At 35.0% G+C, this 21,652-nt stretch overlaps 1 protein-coding gene across 2 annotated transcripts in view; it reads right to left on the bottom strand.

Annotated features, from left to right (window-relative positions):
- Nucleotides 1-1,042: 1,042 nt before the first annotated feature.
- Nucleotides 1,043-21,652, bottom strand: part of LOC148947409 (galactosylceramide sulfotransferase-like) — a 106,350-nt gene continuing 85,740 nt past the window's right edge. For both annotated transcript variants that reach the window (XM_089095837.1, XM_089095838.1), the window contains one exon: nt 1,043-1,185. In XM_089095837.1, coding sequence (XP_088951963.1) covers nt 1,059-1,185 — 127 coding nt within the window. In that variant the 3' untranslated portion in view covers nt 1,043-1,058. The remainder of the gene's footprint in view (nt 1,186-21,652) is intronic.

Genomic DNA, 21,652 nt, shown 5'->3' with positions numbered 1-21,652 from the left:
CCAAATTCAGCACTTGTAATAGGATTGAAATTCAGCACTTGAAAGAAGGTTTGCAATTGAATTTTTTTTAAATAAACATCCAGTCAAATATCCGTTTTTGTGAATGATTACATTCACAACTTTTTCCTAGCTGTAACCTTTGGTAACTTTTTCCAAGCTGTTATTACGACCATAGTTTTTTTTTAGCTTAAGCCTAGGTTTAAAGAGTTATAGCGTCAATTTTGCACTGGTAGAGTCAAACTCCTAAGTTGAGTCAAGTATATATTTACTAGAGAAAATACCCCAAAGTAGAGTTTTGTAGAATGAGCCAGCTTAGCATACAGAAATAATTTATTCGTTCGGTTATGACAATAACATAACCCCTCTCCAAGCTAGCTAGAAGTGTGGTAGCTAGAACTGGCTATTGAGTAGTATTAGCTTGAGATTATTCTAAGCTTAAGCTTGTCATCTACGGTTTTTTTAGGCTGTAAGAAAAAACTATAGTCGTAATTGTTGTAATTTATTTCTTATAAGGGTGGATTTGTAAACCTCGACAATTATGTTCACCTCTTCTAAACTCCCTACAAATTAAATTTCATTTCGTCGATTAATCAAGAACAGCAAAAACAATAAAGTAATTTTCAACAATATGGATAGCGCACAAAATAGTAACAGATGATGAAACACATTAATAGCTGAACTCTTCGATCATTTATCGACTAAATGTCAGAAATGCCTCTCCTAAAACATCTATCAAAAGTAAATTCAAAGATAATCTATTAAACAAAACACTACACCCCTCCCCTATTTCTAGCATATTTCTCCTCCCCCAATAAAAAAAGTTTGTTACCGACATTCGGTCCCTTGTTTATGACTTTGAAAAAGATTTACAATTTACGGAGATTCTAACAATCTAGACTATCCAGTGAGAAATTCAAACTCAGAGGTAACCCCTAGCTTTGTGTAGCCTTTTACATTGAATGGTTTGATTTCTCTTCATCGTGCCACCATTCAACAAGGTTACACCCTTAGCCTTTGTGAAAACTAATCTAAAAATTCAAATGTGTGTATCGTTTATTTTAGGCTGTTGCATTTTTAGTCAGACACTTTAAAGCTGTTATGTCAGCTTTTTTCCATTGAGCTAGTTTAACAGAATCCATGAAACTGTATCCACCAATTGTATATAGTCGGCACCCTGGATGTTTCCTGTAAAAAAAAGAAAAGAAGTTCTTAAAACAAAGGTCTTTTCCATTTAAAAACAAATTTTGACTAATTTCTTAACTACAACTGGAAAACTTCTCCTTAACTACTTAATTCACTAATCACATCTTTTTAAACTTTGTTTAAGTTAAAAATATTTTTCGAACCTTTTCCTTTATAAGAGACCATAATGCCACTACAAGGCCGCTATAAATTTGGCCTGATATTTGTACAGATTAAAGTTAATTTTACTCCACTGTTAGAAATTAGTTTTGGAGATAATGAACTTTGGTAAAATTAGGAATTGGTATGGTGAAATTTATCGTAGATTAATAAATAACCGTAATGTATTTGGAAAGTTTTTCAACCACAATTAAATATTACTAATCATCCTTTTTTGTATGTCTTAAGGGTATTCATCTCATTTTTGGGATGCTGAATCAAAATATTAAACCAGTTTTACCGTATCAGCTGAACTTTTTAAACAGTTCGTGGTAACGGGCTGTAAATAAGGGAGGTTGTGGCTCAATTTTAAACTAAATTCTAAGCAAGAGAGTCTTCATAAAAATAGATACATCAAAAGAATCAAATGTCGATGCTCAGAAAAAGTATTTAAAATTCATAAGGTTTAAATGTTACCCATCAAAAGTTACGAACTTGAGAAAACTTGTCTAGTCTTCGAAAAAGGGAGGAAAAACCTCAAAAAAATTAAATAACTTTACCGAAAATCACATTACCTTTGTCGGTATATCAGAGCGCTCTACTGCAAAGGTATCAAGCTCATATATACAAAAATGCCCAGCTTTTCTCTTTTTTTTGCCGGAAGAACAACCAAGGATACGTGTTTATGTGTAATTAATTAAAACAAACTTTCCGAAAAATAAGTTTTTCAAAGAAAAGTAAAAGTCATTTTAAACTTCAGCTCAGCAGATACAAATACCTGTTGAAATTCAAACTCAAAATAAATAAAATTACTCTTAAAGAATAAATGAAATCCAAAACAAACAGAAATTAAATAAACAATCATAGCAAGTAACATACAACAAGTAATAATATAAATGAATAGCTAGATCTTAAAGCGAGTAATGCTTCGACTGAATATGACAATCAAGCTTAAAACGAAATAAAAATATTTTACTATTGAAGTATAAATGAAACTTAAAACGAACAGAAATTAAATGAACAATCAATGCAAACAAACATACGATAAGTAGTTATGCATCTTAATATTTCACGACAGGTTGTATAAAACGACAAAACCCTCTATATCATGGACCTAAAAAGCAGCCAGACATGGTATATTTTGGAAGTAGATATTCAGAGACGAGATGGTATAATGCAACCAGACTGGTTTATGAAGCAACACCCATTTTCTGGGCCAAGGTTTTTTTTTTACTATGAAACATTGCTTCTACTAGCGATACAGGCAAGTCGGACATCTTTCTGAGTCAAAACTTCACAAAGAGATTGACAGCCTCTAGCTTAAAGGCACCTCATTGGGTTTGGTTAAGAATGCATCAGGGGTTCTTACAGAACGATGAATGATATGGTACAGTCATAATCGTTTCAATTTGAAAGTTCTATTATTGCGTAAACTAACTCAATTTGCGAAAAAAGGTATTCCATTGGCATAACTCTGATATGAATGATCTTAATTGGTGATTGAATAACAGGGGTGAAACAGATCTCGCTAACATTTTTAATTCGATTGTATGAAAGTGGTAAAAAGGATTAAACTGCTTTTCGTCCAGTGTCGTTTACATTATTAGCGGCATCTAATAACGATAAAAAGTTGTATCATTGCGTAAACTAACTCAATTTGCCGAAAAAAGGTATTCCATTGGCATAACTCTGCTATGAATGATCTTATTTGGTGATTGAATAATTCGGGTGAAATAGAGCTCGATAACATTTTTAATTGGATTGTATGAAGGTAGTAAAAAAGGGTTAGAATGCTTAACAGTCAAGGTAAGCCCGAAGGGGTTGCTAACTCATAGTAATTTTATTCAAAATTTGGAATTACATCGTTGGCAACAACCTACGGTAGTTATTAACGATGACAAGATGACCTTGTGACTTGACCTAGCTTTACTTCTCGGATGTGTTCTGTATAATACACAAGTACCATTTGTACAGTGTTGTCAATGTAAATATGCTCTAACATTGTAGTTACACTAAAATGTTGATACTGATAGAGATGTAGATGCCAGGAAAAGAATTTTAGTAAGGAAATTCAGAACAACCTTTAGGAGTCCGTAGAAATCGACTAGTCAGATGATTATAGGTTTGAAGCATCAAGAACCACGACCATCAATGACCCTAACCAGCAAGGACCTCAATCTCCAATGGTCCCCTATCCCCAACCTACAAGAGGCCCCCTCCCTCCAAATTTTTGGGGGCCCAAATCTCCCCATTTTCTTATACTTTTTTTTATGTTTTTTTTCAAGTTTTTAAACTTTTTTTTTTATTATTTTTTGAACATGATATATTTTTTTGGCGTTTTTTTACATGTCTTCGAATGAGATAAAACATACTTAAAATATAAGAAATTCACATTTTATATTTTCTAAATTCAAAATGAGAATGATATATGATATTTTAGTCGTGACTTTTACTATTAAAAACATAATATTTGTAGTTATTATTCAATTATTCAAATTATTCAATTTTTTTACGTATCTTAAAATGACATGAAATATGCTTCCGGCTCTATCGATCTTACTCCATGCTAGCTCATAAACACGACGCGGCTTTCCCACTGTCACTCTATGGCAGGTTATCGACACTACCTAGTTTATTGCATGTATTAAATCAGTATTTTGTACGCAGTGGAATGATTAACACATAATTCATATCTTTAAAAGGTAAGGAAGAAGCATTTTAAGAAAGTGTGTTCACTTGATAGTGTTATTGTAGCATTGAATGCTGACATAGAGAAGTATTTGAACTATGAAACACGTACAAGTGGTAGCACTATCGGAAACGTATGCTTGCGTTATCATGACAGTAAGGAATTAAATTTCTTTGGAGTACCAAAAAAATTTCATTTTACAAATGGCGGATATGCGAAAGTACCATTTCCAGAGAAATTAGTACTCCAAGAGACTGCTAACATAAAAATAATAGTTGATGAAGAGGGGTATCTTCTTGCTAGTGCTTCTGGTAACATGCTAAATGTTGATAAAACCTATTGTCATCTTTTAGGTATTAGCATTCAAATGAAAGCAAAGGGGAAAAGAAAGGCCTACTCTTCTACTTATATCATAAACAATATCTTGTCAACGTGCCGGAACTGTTACCTGTGTAAAAATAATGTGATAATAGACAGTGAAATTGCCATAAAAATAAAAAGAGCATGGGCAGAAAATATCACTAAGGAATATAAAAATGAATCGATGAAAAACAAAGTGCCAGCAAACATTACTATTATCATTGATCAAACAGTCAATGAACCAAATAATACCAAAGACGAAACGCATATTGAACCTGTCAGTGACACACCAGTAAATATTGTGGCTTAGAGAGTGGCTTAGTGTGGCTTAGAGAACTGGCTTAGAGAGTGAGAGAGAAGAAAACACATACAAATATATAGATTCAGACATACATACCGACAAAGACAGAAACTGGGATAAGCAAACACCTGGCCAGACACACAGGCAATGAGTGAGAGAGAGACAAAAACACACATACTAATATATAGATCCAGACCCACAAACCAAAAAAGACAGGCATGGGGAGAAGCAAACACACGCTCAGATACATAGGCAAAGACAGTCAGAGAGAGAAAAACAAATACAAATATATAGATTCAGACATATAAACCGACAAAGACAGGCACTGATATAAGAAAACACCCGCCCAGGATACATAGACAAAGAGAGTGAGAGAGACAAAAATACACAAATATATAGATTCATACATAGAAACCGACAAAGACAAACACGAGGTTAGGCAAACACCCGCCCAAACACACAGGTAAAGAGAGTGAGAGAGACAAAAAAGACATACAAACATTTAGATTCAGAACTAAAAACCAACAAAGAAAGGCACTGGGGAAAGCAAACACTTGCCTAGACACACAGACAAAGAGAGTAAGAAAGGAAAAAAACATATAGAAATATATAGATTCAGACATACAAACTGACAAAGACATGCACTGGGACAAGCAAACACCAGCCCTATGTTTTTCTCTCTTTCACTCTCTATGCCTGTGTGTCTGGATGGGTGTTTGCTTCTCCTAGTGCCTGTCTTTGTCGGTTTGTTTGTCCGAATCTATGTATTTGTATGCGCTTTTTACTCTCTCACTCTCTTTGCCTGTGTGTCTGGGTGGGTGTTTACTTCTCTCAGTGTCTGGCTATGTCAGTTTTTACGTCTGAATCCATACTCTCATTCTCTTTTCTTGTGAATCTGGCTGGGTGTTTGCTTCTCTCAGTGTCTGTCCTCGTCGGTTTTTACGTCTGAATCTATACTCTCAATCTCTGTACCTGTGTGTTTGGGCAGATGTTTGCTTGTCCCTGTGCCTGTTTTTGTCGGTTTGTATGTCTGAATCTATTAATTTGTATGTGTTTTTGTCTCTCTCACTCTCTTTGCCTGTGTATCTGAGTAGGTGTTCGCTTCTCCCAATGTTTGTCTTTGTTGCTTTGTACGTCTGAATGTTTACTCTCACTCTCTGCGCCTATGAGTCTGGGTGGGTGTTTGCCTGTCCCAGTGCTTGTCTTTGTCAGTTTGCATGTCTGAATCTATATAGTTGTATTTGTTTTAGTCTCTCTCTTTCTCTCAGTTTCTTTACCTTCCCATGCCTGTCTTTGTCGGTTTATATGTCTGAATCTATATAGTTGTTTTTGTTTTGGTCTCTCTTCGTATCTTTGCCTATGTGTCTGCGCGTGTGTTTGCTTCTCCCCATGCCTGTCTTTTTTGGTTTCTATGTCTGAATCTATGTACATGTTTGTGTTTTGTCTCTCTCTCTTTGTCTGTGGGTCTGGGTATGTGTATGCTTTTCACAGTGCCTGTCTTTGTCAGTTTGTAAATCTGAATCCATGTATTTGTATGGGCTTTTGTCTTTCTCATTCTCTTTGACTATATGTCTGGGCTGGTGTTTGCTTGTCCCAGTGCATGTCTTTGTCAGTTTGTATGTCTGAATTTATATATTTCTATGTGTTTTTGCCTTTATCACTCTCTTTGCCTATGTGTCTAGGCAAGTGTTTGCTTCTCCCAGTGCCTGTCTTTGTTGGTTTTTAGTTCTGAATCTATATGTTTGTATGTGTTTTTTTGTCTCTCTCATTGTATTTGCTTGTGTTTCTGGGCAGGTGTTTGCCTGTCATCGTGTTTGGCTTTGCCAGTTTCTACGTCTGAATCTATATATTTGTATGTGTCTTTGTCTATCTCACTCTCTTTGTCTGTGTGTCTGAGCGGATGTTTGCTCATCTCAGTGCCTGTGTTTTTCGGTTTATATGTTTTAATTTAAATAGTTATATCTTTTTGTCTCTCTCACTCTCTTTGCCTATGTGTCTGGGTGAGTGTTTGCTTCTCCCAATGTTTTTGTTTGTCGGTTTGTACGTCTGAATGTATACTCTCACTCACTTTGCCTATTTGTGTGGGCGGTTGTCTGCTTATCCCAGTGCTTGTCTTTGTCGGTGTGCATGTCTGAATCTATATATTTGTATTTGTTTTAGTCCCTCTTTCTCAGTCTCTTTACCTTTGTGTCTGGGCATGTGTTTGCTTCCCACCATGCCTGTCTTTGTCGGTTTATATGTCTGAATCTATATAGTTGTATTTGTTTTGGTCTCTCTTAGTCACTTTGCCTATGTGTCTGGGTGAGTGTTTGCTTCTCCCAATGTTTGTCTTTGTCGCTTTGTACATCTGAATATTTACTCTCCCTCTCTTTGCCTATGTGTCTGGGCGGGTGTAAAGGTATGTAATTGTACTTTCTGTATTGTCTCGTCATTTCCACCTTTCTCGAATTGTAAGCATACAGATCTACAAATTTTGTCGGCATATTCCCTAATACTAGTTGATGTATTGAATGTCACTACCACTTTTCTTAGCCTCTCGGAGATGCTTGTCTATATGAACCTTGTTTTAAAAGATTCAATTAGAGTACTGATGTCCTTGGTCTTTTTTTCCTTAATTGCCTCAAAATGTTTAACGTTGCTTCCCTTTAATCTGGCTGCAATGCATTGCTCTTTGATCTTATCGTCAACGATTTAGTTAGTTCTTCGAAAATTTTCAATTTTTGGATAAAATCATCTACATCTGAGATTCCCACGTATTCGGGTATAATTTTTGGAATTTCAAGTCCCGTTGATTGGAAAGTCATTTTTTCCTCTGGTAAAGCCATTTTATTTCAATATGCTATTTTTATCTAGCCCTCTCGAACCAGCTTTTCCAACGGCCACCAGTTGTGGTAAGGTGTATTTATGATATTAAGGGTGAGGTAGTGGTAGATGACTTTATTCTCCCTTTATAGGGGGGATAAACTCTGGCCCTGAGGTATTTAAACTTTGGTAGCGTGCCTTAGGCCATGACTGGACTAATAAGGCAAACCAGCTGGGTATATTCAAAGAACTAAATTTAGATTGTAGAGGTTGGCTTTAATACAATACTTTTATTTAGTTAACATATACTAATACAAGAGATATGTATTCTACTGGACTGGTTGTCCCAAGTAGACCTCAAGTCTCAGAAAACTATAATAATATATAATAAGATACTTAGACACTCACATTAATCCGACAATATTCCAAGGTATTTCTAATAAGATAATAAACGGGCAGAGGTTCGCCCTGCAAGTCAAAGAGTCCGACTTCAGTCTAAAAAATCTGAGTATATATAAGAAAAACCAACCAAGCCCATCCTGCTCATTGACGCACTTAGCCAGGAAATTGGTTATTGAGCAAGTTCCCTCCAAGCTTACAAATTCCAGAATGTGTATCTTTATCTTAATAAAAAGTGGTATTTCGAAACTTTTGTATTTACGTCTTAATATTTTTAATAAATTCCAAATTGACTTAATTAGAAAGCTTTACCACAGGTGTGTATGTCTGAATCTATGTATATGTTTGTGTTTTTGTCTCTCTTTCTTGTTTGTGTGTCTGGGTATGGGTATGCTTGTCCCAGTGCCTGTCATTGTCAGTTTGTATGTCTGAATCTATGTATTTGTATGTGTTGTCTCTCTCACTCTCTTTGACTGTGTGCCTGGGCTGGTGTTTGCTTGTCCCACTGCATGTCTTTGTCAGTTTGTATGTCTGAATCTATATATTTCTATGTTTTTTGGCCTTTCTTACTCTGTTTGCCTATGTGTCTAGGCAAGTGTTTGCTTCTCCCAGCGCTTGTGTTTGTTGGTTTTTAGTTCTGAATCTATATGTTTGTATGTGTTTTTTGTCTCTCTCACTCTCTTTGCCTGTGTGTCTCTGGGCGGATGTTTGCATGTCCTCGTGTTTGTCTTTGTCGGTTTCTATGTCTGAATCTATATATTTGTGTGCGTTTTTGTCTCTCTCACTCTCTTTGTCTGTGTGTCTGGGCGTGTGTTTGCTTATCTCAGTGCCTGTCTTTATCGGTTTATATGTCTGAATCTATACAGTTGTATTTCTTTTTGTCTCTCTCACTCTCTTTGCCCATGTGTCTGGGTGTGTGTTTGCTTCTCCTCTTGCCTGTCTTTGTTGGTTTGTATTTCTAAATCTATATATTTGTATGTGTGTTTTTGTCTCTCTCACTCTCTTTGCCTGTGTGTCTGGCTGGGTATTTGCTTATCCCAGTGGCTGTCTTTGCCGTTATGTATGTCTGAATTTATATATTTGTATGTGTTTTTGTCTCTCTCACTAAGCCATGTCTAAGCCAGTGTGTCTTGGTGGAGGCCTGCTTGCTCCAGTGTCTATCTTTGTCGGTTTGCATGTCTGAATCTATATAATTTTATGTGTTTCTCACTCTCTCTGTATATGTATCTGTTAAACTATCTCAGTTTCTAATAAAATCTCTATGAAACTGCTAGCGTACCCTAGAAATAATGGGAATATAACAAAGTAATAGATAACATATTTTCAATCAAATAATTACATGTAGAATATTAATAAAAATATATGGTAGATACATTATTATACATTATTTATATCAATGAACAAATTTGGTCGTTTTGAATTGGTTCCATAAAATAGTTCACCATGTTCTCTCCTGATACTGTAGCTATTGTCTTCTCTTAGTTCGTAATCAGTAGAAAAATCATTATTCCATTTTGAGTCATACACAATTTTAACTGCTGAGTCATCGACAGGCTCAATATGCGTTTCATTGTCTATTTCACGGCAATTTCACTGTCTATTATCGCATTATTTTTACACAGGTAACAGTTCCGGCACGTAGACAAGATATGGTTTATGATATTAGTAGAAGAGTAGGCCTTTATTCTCCCCTTTACTTTTATTTGAATGCTAATACCTAAATGAACAGAAGCAATAGCAAGAAGATACCCCTCTTCATCAACTATTATTTTTATTTTAGCATTCTCTTTGAGTACTAACTTCTCTGGAAATGATACTTTCGCATATCCACCATTTGTACAATGGAATTTTTTTGGTACTCCAAAGAAATTTAATTCCTTACTGTCATGACAACGCACACATACTGTTCAGATAGTGCTACACTTGTACTTGTTTCATAGTTCAAATACTTCTCCATGTCAACATTCAATGCTACAATAACACTATCATGTGAACACACTTTCTTAAAATGCTTCATACTAACTTTTTTAAAAATATGAATTATGAGTTTATCCTTCCACTGCTTAAAAAATACTGATTTAATACATGCAATAAACTACTTAGTGTCAATAACCTGCCATAAAGTGCCAGTGGAAAAGCCGAGTCGTGTCTATGAGCAAGCGTAGAGTACGATTGGTAGAGCTACAAGCATATTTCATGTCATTTTGAGATACGTAAAAAAAAAGTCCAGAAAGAAAATTAAGTTAAAAAAAGTGCTACTACAAACGTTATTTTTCTAATAGTAAAAGTCACGACTAAAATATCTATATCATTCTCATTTTGAATTTGGAAGATTTAAATGTGAATTTCTCATATTTTAAGTATGTTTTATCTCATTCGAAAACATAGAAAAAAGTTGAAAAAATATATCATGTTCAAAAAATAAAAAAAAGTTAAAAAAACTTCAAAAATAAAATTTCTAAGAAAAGTAAACAAAAATTGGGGGATAGGGGCCCCAAAATTGGAGGGAGGGGCCCATTGGAAGTTAGGGATAGGGGGCCTTTGGAGGCTGAAGTCTTTGGTGGTTAGGGTCATTGATGGTTGCGGCCCTTGATGCTTCAAACCTATAGTCATCTCACTAATTGATGTCTAAGGATTTCTAAAGATTTTTCTGAATTTCTTTGTTAAAGTTCTTTTCTTGGCATCTACATCTTTATTAGTATCAACTTTTTAGTATACTACAATGTTAGAGCATATTTTATATTGACAACACTGTTCAAATTGTACTTGCGTATTATACAGAACACTACCGAGAAGTAAAGCAAGTTCAAGTAACAAGGTCATCTTGTCATCGTTAATCGTTTCCGTAGATTGATGCCAAGGATGTTATTCTAAATTTATAATACATTGCCTATGAGGTAGCAACCCCTTCGGGCTTACCTTGACTAGTAAGCAGTTTAAACCTTTTTTACCACCTTCTTACAATCCAATTAAAATGTTACCTAGCTCTGTTTGACCCCTATTATTCAATCACCAGTTAAGATCAATCATAGCAGATTTAACCCAATAAAATACCTTTTTTCGTAAATTGAGTTAGTTTACGCAATGATTCAACTTTTATCATTAATAGATACCGCTAATAATGTCAACGACACTGGAAGAAAATAAGTTTAAACCTTTTTACCACCTTCCTACAACCCAATTAAAAATCTTAGCGAGCTCTTTTTCACCCCTATCATTCAATCACCAATTAAAATCATTCATATCAGAGTTATGCCAATGGAATACCTTTTTTCACAAATTGAGTTAGTTTACACAATGATAAAATTTTCAAGTTGAAACAATTATGACTCTACCATATCATTCATTGTTCTGTAATTACCCCTGATGCATTCTTAACCAAACCTGATGAGATGCCTTTAAGCTAGAGGTTGTCAATCTCTTTGACAAGTTTTGACTTAGAAAGATGCCCGACTTGCCTGTATCGCTAGTAAAAACATTATTTTATATTAAAAAAAAATTGGCCCAGAAAATGGGTGTTGCCTCATAAACCATTCCGGTCGCATTATACCATCTCGTCTCTGAATATCTACTTCCAAAATATAACATGTTTGGTTGCTTTATAGGTACATAATATAGAGGGTTTGGTCGTTTTGTACAACCTGTCGTGAAATATATAGATATATTACTATTACAATAGACACTTATGTAAATGAATAAATAAATCTTAAAACGAGTGAAATCTAAGTTGAATATGCAAATCAAGATTCAAAGGAACAAAAATCACTACAAATAATAGTTTCGGTATCACCTCCTTCTCTCTCTGTAAAAGTCTAAAACCTACTGCGTCATTAGCACTTTACTGAAAATCAATTTTATTACAAATATCTTCTTTTGTACTTAATATTGAAAATAAACATTAAAATTATAGTAAAATCTTGAACTGATGAGAACAAAGACGAACAAAGTTTTACTACAAACAAGAGTTTCGATAGTGTTACTACAAGTAAGAGTTTCGATGCTGACCCCTGCCTTAACTGTATATATGAACCAAAAGCCTACTGTGTCATTGACGCTTAACTGAAAACGAATTATATTACAAATACTTTCTTTGCTAGTTCTTACAGAATTGAAAATTAAAAGTAAATTTACAGTGAAATAAATTCTTGAACTGATGGATCTTTCAAAAATTAAATATCATTATACATCAAATATTCAATTTGATGTTGTTTATACTTTCCAAGACCGTACAAGACGCATATAGTTTTCAATAAAGTGCCAATGACGCAGTAGGTTTTAGGCTTGTGCAGTGAAAGAAAGAGGCGATACCGAAACTCTTGTTTGTAGTGATCTTTGTTCGTTTCAAGCTTGATTTGCATATTCAATTTAAGTTTCACTCGTTTTAAGATTTATCTATTCATTTACATTAATATCTATTGTACGTATGTTTGTTTGCTATGATGGGTTATTTAATTTCAGTTCGTTTTGGGTGTCATTTATTCTTTAAAAGTAAGTTTTGGTCGTTTTGAGTTTGAATTTTAATAGGTATTTGTATCTACTTAGCTAAAGTTTAAAATGGCCTTTGCTTTTCTTTAAAAATCTTATTTTTCAGAAAGCATTTATTAAATCAATTTTTGTTCGTTTTTGATTGCAAAAAGTTTCCAGTCTTCAAAAATTCGTTATTTCAAAATCAAACTTAAAAAAAATTAAATGTTCATCAAAGTATCAAAACTGGTATCAAAGAGAAAAAATGGGTTTGCGTCAACCTTGGAGTTTTTATTATCTGATATTTGGACTATTTTTAACAAAATGACTATCTCAAAATTTTTATCGGATGGGTTTGGGGAAAAAGGGTGTGGGATGGGGGAGGGAGCTAAATTCCTTTCGGTCTCTTTTGACTCTTTAACAGTAAACTAGAACTTTCTGTTTTCAGTCAAATGAGCCCTCTCTGAAGTTTATAGAGCACCCCTACTGTAAGAACCATATACACCCCAGAGTAAAACTTTCAACCCCTGTCCCTGGGCTTTGGGGGTCGTTTCAACCCTGGAGTTTTAATATCTGATGTTTGAACTATATTTAACAAAATAGTAACCTCAAATTCTTATTGGATGGGTTTATCCATCCAACAAACCCAAAGACACAGAGGGCAGGAGGGGCTAGTTGCCCTACGATCTTTTTTTACCCTGATGAAATGAACTAGAACTTTTAATTTCCGTTCAAATGAGCCCTCGCTGAAGTTTATACGAGCATCTCTTTCATAAGAACCATATACGGCCCCTGGACATAACTTACAATGCCTGCCCCCCGTGCCCTGGGGGGTTTTATCAACACCTTAGGTTTGTTATCTGACATTTGAACTGATTTAAAAAAAATGACTATATTATATTTTGTATCGGATTGGTTTGGGGAAATAAGAGCGTGGGGTGCTAGGGGCCCTCCGACCTCTTTTGATTCTTAAAAATTGAACTAGAACTTTCAATTTAAATTCAAATCAGCCCTATCTGAAAGTTATACGAGCATCATTTCCATAAGAACCATATATGCCCCTAGGGCATAACATGCAACGCCTGCCCCTGGGCCCTGGGTGGTTGTGTCAACGCTGGATTTATTTTTATCTGACCTTTGAACTATTTTTAACAAAATTGCTATCTCAAAATTTTAACCAGATGCATGGGGGGAAAAGGGGCGTTGGGGTATGGTTGCCCTCTGATCTCTTTTGACTCTTAAAACTGAACATGAACTTTCAATATCCAATCAAATAAGTTCTGTTGGGGTTCCACCCGTTGTTTCTTTTCTTTTCAGATAAATGACCCATTTTCTTTTCTGTAATTACATTTACCTATAAGATAATTTTCCACCGTAAGTTAAACTTGTCGTCAAGACAACCCTTTTGCCAGAGAAATTAAATTGCTTTGATTATAACTCAGTATGAGTCATCGCATGTGCTTGCTAAAATTCAAGTCATTGATTCTGAAAATATGTGTAGCGTGCATTCAATTGAGGGACATGATACATTTGATTGACCCGCGTCCTACTGAGCCACACCCCAAGTGCCAAGATTCTTTAAGCGTCCTATTTTTATTTTTTTTAAGTCTGTATTGAGAGTCTGCATTGAGACTCCGGTTGGGGAGTCTGTTTTTTCCAGAGTTTATACATGGGTTTCTCGTGAGTTTCCTTAGTACGATTACAAGTAAAAAAAATTCTACAGCCGTTCAGACTATTTTTCCAGGAGCCCAGACAGGGTAGGAAAAGAGCTGTGAGAAATACCTTCATTATCATATCTACAGGAGGGTCCGTTTGCCCTCCAAGGAAATAGCTAGAGATTTTAGTGGTGACCAGAGTTGGGTCACCACCTTGACCTTAGGGTTTGGCTATTTGACCTTTTGAACACGTTCATATACCCTGGGGCAGGGTATATTGTAAATTAGGTATTAAGATACCCTATATTTATAGAGCCGTGGTGGTAAGCGCAGGCATCCCATTATAATATATGGTGCCAGGGGGTTTTCCCCTCCAATAACTATGTAGCACCATTTTTGCACCAATAAGTGGTGACACCCGTACTCTACAACCCGAATAAGCCCTCTTTTATGTTTATACAAGCATCCCTTCCACAACGGCTGTATATGCCACCCAGTAATATATTTACAACGCCTACCCCGGGCACTGAAGAATTATGTCGACACCAGAGTTTTCGTTATATGATCTTTGAACCATTTTGAAAAAAAAACTCTCTTAAAATTCTTACCGGATGAGTTTGAGGAAAACAGGGCGGGGAGAGGGGGGGGGGGCTAGTTGCCTTCCGATCTCTTTTGGCTCTTAAAAAGTAAACGACAACTTTCAACTTCCAATTATATGAGCCCTTTCCGAAGTTTATAGTAGTAACCAGGGTACTACTTTTCCAACGCCTTTGTACCACACAGGTTTATGGTAGGTATAATCTAGTTTGATGTGTGGTGTCTGGTTTGGTTTTTAAAAGAGAGTGACTATCCCCATGCAAATAGGTAATACTTCTACAACTTTATGTTCCTTCCTATGTTATTCTGGACCTTTATGTTCCTTCCTATGTTATTCTGGTCCTTTACGTTCCTTCCTATGTTATTCTGGTCCTTTACGTTCCTTCCTATGCTATTCTGGGCCTTTACGTTCCTTCCTATGTTATTCTGGTCCTTTATGTTCCTTCCTATGTTATTCTGGTCCTTTATGTTCCTTCCTATGCTATTCTGGTCCTTTACGTTCCTTCCTATGCTATTCTGGTCCTTTACGTTCCATCCTATGCTATTCTGGTCCTTTACGTTCCTTCCTATGTCATTTGGAGCTTTCCTATCTGGATTTGCCTAGATATATAGCAATTTCAATGCTATTTGCTTGCCTGTATAGCAATTTCAACATTATTCTGGACCTTGCATAACGTGTTATGAAGGACAAGTTTTTCTGACGCAATTTACAAGATTATATATCAATTATTTTTTTTGTTGTCACTATTCCAGTTTTTTCTAAACCAGTATTTGCATGTGGTTACTCCACATACGGTAACTTGATTAGTAGGTTTGAAGATAACTTAATTTACTTAAACATTGAACGATATTAATTAATGTTTTGAATAATAGGAATGTGAATGATTCTAATTAGTGATTGGATTGTATCAGCGGAGAAAAAAAGGATTAAACTGATTAACAGTTAAGGTAACCCCAAAGGAGCTGTTAACTGAGGTAATTTGTTATAAATTTGAAAAATACCTAACGACGAATCGGAAATGGTTAATTAACATTTGCAAAAAAAGGGGGTAATGGGATTTGCGAATTGGAGGAGATGGGGCGGTTATGCACTGCATAATACACAAGTGATGTTTTGGAGAGTATTGTCAATTTAAATAGGATCTAACGATCCCCGGGGGTTTAGTTAAATTGGGTTGAGTTGCACGAAGGTTCAGTAGTACGAGAGTTCAGTAGCACGGGGGTTCAGTTGTACAGGGTTTCGGTTATACAGGGGTTCAGTTACATGGAGGGTTCAGTTGAACGAGGGGGGATTTGCGAATTGGAGGAGATGGGGTGATAGTGTACTGTATAATACACAAGTGATGTTTTGGAGAGTATTGTCAATTTAAAATAGTTTAGAAAGAAAAATTTAACAAGAAATGGCTGAAAAGTGTTTTGAGGGAGATGGACTGCATGGAGGGTTGAGATGCACGTGAGTTCAGTTAAAGGGGGGTACAGTTACATGGAGGTTTAGTTAAATGGGGATCGAGTTGCATTAGGGGTTCAGTAGCCCGAGGGTTCAGTAGCACGGGGGTTCAGTTATACAGGGGTTCAGTTACATGGGGGGGATTGTTACCTGATTCTTTTATTCTAACTTAACTTGTAGGAATAGGACTTCATTCCATTGGCTAAATCAGTTTATTCATCTATAATGGTGCACAAAAAGACTATTAATTCTCCGTATTCTTCTTCTTCTTCTGATCATGCGCCCATGCTTCCCATGCCTCCTTCTCACTCGGGGTCAGTTGACGTCTTAATATCCAATAGAAGTTGCATATTCCACTCGTTCTTCACACCTCGTAATATCCGTCATGAGTGATATAGTGGGAGTCATCGATCTTAGGTTCCCGATCTAGACATGAAAATTAAAAGGCTTAAAATATATGGAATTTGTATAAGCTGTAATGGACAAAAATAATTTAAAAGACGGTTCCTGTGAAATTATTGCATATTTCTATAAAAATGAACGATTTTCAATGCGAAGATTTGTTAGTGTTAGGGATAGTTTGCTACTTCTGACAGAAAATTTGTATCACAATAAAAAAATTGTTACTTCTAAGAAAAAATTTAGCATCTTTGGCAGAAAACTTGCTAGTTCGAACAGAAAACTTGTTACCATAATTTTCTGAGCTGAATTTCTTAGCCTTTCATAGGTGTGTGTTGTCTGAAACCTATGATTTGGGATGGTTAATTTGTTATTATTGACTTTTCAGAGCTAGGTTTCTTAGCCTTTCATGGTGTGTGCTGTCAGAAAATCTTTTTGGTATGGATGTGTCTGTATGGGCTATTTTTGTCTCTTTGGGCTGTGTGTGTGTGTCTCTTTGGGCTTTGTGTGTCTCTTCAGACTTTGTGTATGTCTCTTTAGCCTGTGTGCGTCTCTTTGGGCTGTGTGTGTCTCCTTAGGCAGTATGTATATTTGGACAGTTTGAATCTGTTTGGTCGGTGTGTGACTCTTTTGGAAGTTTGTGTCGTTTTGGGCTTTTTGGCTTTTTTTGTCGTTTTGGGCTTTGTGTGTCTCTGTTGGATGTGTGCATCTCTTTGAGCTGTATGTGTCTCTTGGGATGTTTGAGTCATTTTGGTCTGTGTGTGTTTCTTTTGGCTGTTTGTGTCTCTTAGAGGCCATGTGTGTCTCTTTGGGTAATGTGTGTCTCTTTGGGGTGTTTGAATCTTTTTGGTATGTATGTGTCTGTATGGGCGTTTTTTGTCTCTTTGGGCTGTGTGTGTGTGTCTCTTTGGACTTTGTGTCTCTCTTCGGACTGTGTGTATTTCTCTTTAGCCGGTGTGTGTCTCTTTGGGCTATGTTTGTCTCTTTAGGCTGTGTGTCTCTTTGGGCAGTTTGAATATTTATGGTCTGTGTGTGCCTCTTTTGGCTGTTTGTGTCGTTTTGTGCTTTGTGTCTCTCTGTCGCATGTGTGCGTCTCTTTGGGCCGTGTACGTCTCTTTGAACTGTATGTGTCTCTTTGGGCTGTGGGTGTCTCTTTGTGATTTGTGTGTCTCCTTAGGCTGTGTGTGTCTCATTGGACTGTGGGTCTTTCTGGGATTCCTGAGTCCTCTTGGTCTCCCTGTGTCTCTTTGGGCTGTTTGGTCCTTTTAGGTCTGTTTTGGTCTCTTTGGGTTGTTTTTTCTCTTTTATATGCCTGTGTCTTTTTGAGCTATATGTGTATATTGAGGTTGTGTGTACCTCATCTGCCTGTGTGTCTCTTTGGGCTGTTTGTGTCTTTTTGGTCGGTGTTTGTTTCTCTGTGGTATGTTTTAGTCTGTTTTGTGTGTGTTTGTCTCTTTGGGCTGTTTGTGTCTCTTTGGGCTGTGTGTGTTTCTTTGGGCTTTGTGCGTCTCTTTGGGATGTGTGTCTCGTTGGACTGTTTGAGTTTTTTTTTATCTGTGTGTGTCTCTTTGGGCTGTGTGTGTCTCTTTGGGCTGTTTGTGTTTCTTTGGGCTATGTGTGTCTCTTTGGGCTGTTTGAGTCATTTTGGTCTGTGTTTGTTTCTTTTGAGTGTTTGTGTTTCTTAGGGGTCATGTGTGTCTCTTTGGGCTATACGTGTCTCTTTGGGGTGTTTGAATCTTTTTGGTATGTATGTGTCTCTTTGGGCTTTGTATGTCTCTTCGGGCTATATGTGTCTCTTTAGCCCATGTGTGTCTCTTTGGGCTGTTTGTGTTTCTTTGGGCTATGTGTGTCTCTTTGGGGTGTTTGAGTCATTTTGGTCTGCGTGTGTTTCTTTAGGATGTTTGTGTCTCTTAGGAGCCATGTGTGTCTCTTTGAGCTTTTTTGGGGTGTCTGAGTCTTTTTGGTCTGTATGTGTCTCTTTGGGCCGTTTGAGTCTTTTAGGTCTGTGTTTTGTCTCTTGGGTTGTGTTTCTCTTTAGGCTGTCTGTGTCTCTTTGAGCTGTTTGTGTCTCTTGAGGCTGTGTGTCTCTTTGGGCTGTTTGAGTCTTTTTTTTTTGTCTGTTTGTGTGTCTCTTTGGTCTGTTTTAGTCTTTTTGGTATGTTTTTTGTCTCTTTGGGCTGTTTGTGTCTCTTTGTGCTGTGTGTGTTTCTTTGGGCTTTGTGCTTCTCTGTGGGCTGTGTGTTAATACGTTTAAGCCATAAATATCTTTATGCTTAACACGTCTTTATTCTTTAGAATAGTTCTATTGTAAGCAAGTAACAAACTCTTTCCTGAAGTTACCTCTTGGATAAACAATACAGAAACTTCATTGAAGAAACTATGAAAAAATTGTAAGTAAGTAAGTAACAAATTCTTTCTTGAAGTCACCTCTTGGATACACAATACATAAATTTCATTGAAGAAATTATGAAAAAACTGTAAGTAAGTAGAGTCCTTTTGTTCTGTGTTTGTCTCTTTGGGCTGTTTGTGTATCTTTGGGCTGTGTGTGTTTATTTGGGCTTTGTGCGTCTCTGTGGGCTGTGTGTCAATACGTTTAAGAAATAAATATCTATAATCTTAACCCGTCTTTATTCTTTATAATAGTTCTATTGTAAGCAGGTAACAAACTCTTTCATGAAGTCACCTCTTGGATACACAATTAAGAAACTTCATTTGAGAAACTATGAAAAAATTGTAAGTAAGTAAGTAAAAAATCCTTTCTTGAAGTAACCTCTTGGATATAAACTCTTAATTGTTTTCACGACTTAGATATACAATCTAGAAATTTAATTCAAGAAATTATGAAGGAATTCTCAGTAAGTAACAATTTCTTTCTTGAAGTCAACTCGTTGATACACAATACGGAAATTTCATTCAAGAAATTATGAAAATATTTGTAAGTAAGTAACAAACTCTTTTTTGATTTCACCTCTTGGATATACAGTATAGATACTTCATTCAAGAAATTATGAAAAAATCGCAAGTAAGTAACTTTTTTTTTCTCTTTATCACAAACAATTTTCACTTAGCTACACGATGTAGAAATGTAATTCAAGAGATTATGAAAAAATTCTCAGTAAGTAATAATTTCTTTCTTGAACCCAACTCATGAATACACAATATGGAAATTTCATTAAATAATTTCATGACTTAGATACACTATTTAGAAGTTTAATTCAATAAACTATGAAAAAATTCTCATTAAGTAACAATTTCTTTCTTGAAGTCAACTGTTGTATACACAATACGGAAATTTCATTTAAAAAATTATGAAAAAATTGTAAGCAAGTAACAAACTCTTTCCTGAAGTCACCTCTTGATTACACAATGCAGAAACTTCATTTAAGAAACTATGAAATAATTGTAAGTAAGTAACAAATTGTTTCTCGAAGTCACCTCTTGGATACGCAATACAGAAATTTAATTAAAGAAATTATGAAAAAATTGTAAGTAAGTAGCAAATTCTTTCTTGAATTCACCTGCTGGATAAACGAAAATACATTTCGTGCCAGTATTTAAGACCACATTTTAAGTAAGTAAAAAACTCTTAAAGGTTGTCACGAATTATACATACGACGTTGAAACTTAATTCAAGATATTATGAAGAAATTCTCAGTAAGTAACAAATTTTTCCTTGATGTTAAATCTAGGATGAAAAATACGGAAATTTCATTCAATAAGTTATGAAAAAATTTGTAAGTAAGTAACAAACTCTTTTTTTGATTTCACCTCTTGGATATAAATTACAGATACTTCATTCAAGAAATTATTAAAAAATCGCAAATAAGTAACTTTTTTTTTCTATTTATCATTTCGTTCACGAAATTATGAAAAAATTCCCAGTAAGTAAAAAACTCTTAATTGTTTTCACGAATTAGATATAAGATGTAGAAATTTAATTCAAGAAATTATGAAAAAATTCTCAGTAATTAACAATTTCTTTCTTGAAGTCAACTCTTGGATACACAATACAAATATTTCATTCAAGAAATTATGAAAATATTTGTAAGTAAGTAACAAACTCATTTTTGATTTCACCTCTTGGATATACAGTACAGATACTTCATTCAAGAAATTATGAAGAAATCGCAAGTAAGTAACTTTTTTTCTCTTTATCACAAACAATTTTCACTTAGCTACACGATGTAGAAATTTAATTCAAAAAATTATAAAAAAATCCTCAGTAAGTAACAATTTCTTTCTTGAACTCAACTCTTGGATAAACAATATGGAAATTTATTTCAAGAATTTCATGACTTAGATACACGATGTAGAAATTTAATTCAAGAAATTATGAAAAAAATCTCAGTAAGTAACAATTTCTTTCTTGAAGTCAACTCTTGGATACACAATACGGAAATTTCATTTAAGAAATTATGAAAAAATTGTAAGTAAGTAACAAATTCTTTCTTGAAGTCACCTCTTGGATACACAATACAGAAATTTCATTAAAAAAATTATGAAAAAACTGTAAGTAAGTAGCAAATTCTTTCTTGAATTCACCTGCTAGATAAACGAAAAGACATTTCGTTCAAGAAATTAAGACAAAATTCTAAGTAAGTAACAAACTCTTAATTGTTTTCACGACTTAGATATACGACGAAGAAATTTAAATCAAGAAATTATGAAGAAATTCTCAGTAGCTAACAATTTCTTTCTTGAAGTCAACTCTTGGATACACAATACGGAAATTTCATTCAAGAAATTATGAAAATATTTGTAAGTAAGTAACAAACTCTTTTTTTTTATTTCACCTCTTGGATATACAGTACAGATACTTCATTCAATAAACTATGAAAAAAAAATTATAATTAACTAGCTGTTTTTTCTCTTTATCAAAAACAATTTTCACTTAACTAAATGATACAGAAATTTAATTCACGAAATTAGAAAAAAATTCTCAGTAAGTAACAATTTCTTTCTTGAAGTCAACTCTTGGATACACAACTCAGAAATTTCATAACTTTTTTTTTCTTTTTATCTTTATTACAAACAATTTACACTTACCTACACGATGTAGAAATTTAATTCAAGAAATAATTAAAAATATCCCAGTAAGTAACAATTTCTTTAATGAAGTCTTCTCTCGGATACACGATACGGAAATTTCATTCAAGAAATTATGAAAATATTTGTAAGTAAGTAACAAGCTCTTTATT

This window comes from Artemia sp. Qi Xiang Cuo, chromosome 10 (genome assembly GCF_049724085.1).
Source record: "Artemia sp. Qi Xiang Cuo chromosome 10, ASM4972408v1, whole genome shotgun sequence".
In the NCBI taxonomy this organism is placed as follows: domain Eukaryota; kingdom Metazoa; phylum Arthropoda; class Branchiopoda; order Anostraca; family Artemiidae; genus Artemia; species Artemia sp. Qi Xiang Cuo.
This window is presented reverse-complemented; position numbering and strand designations above follow the sequence as displayed.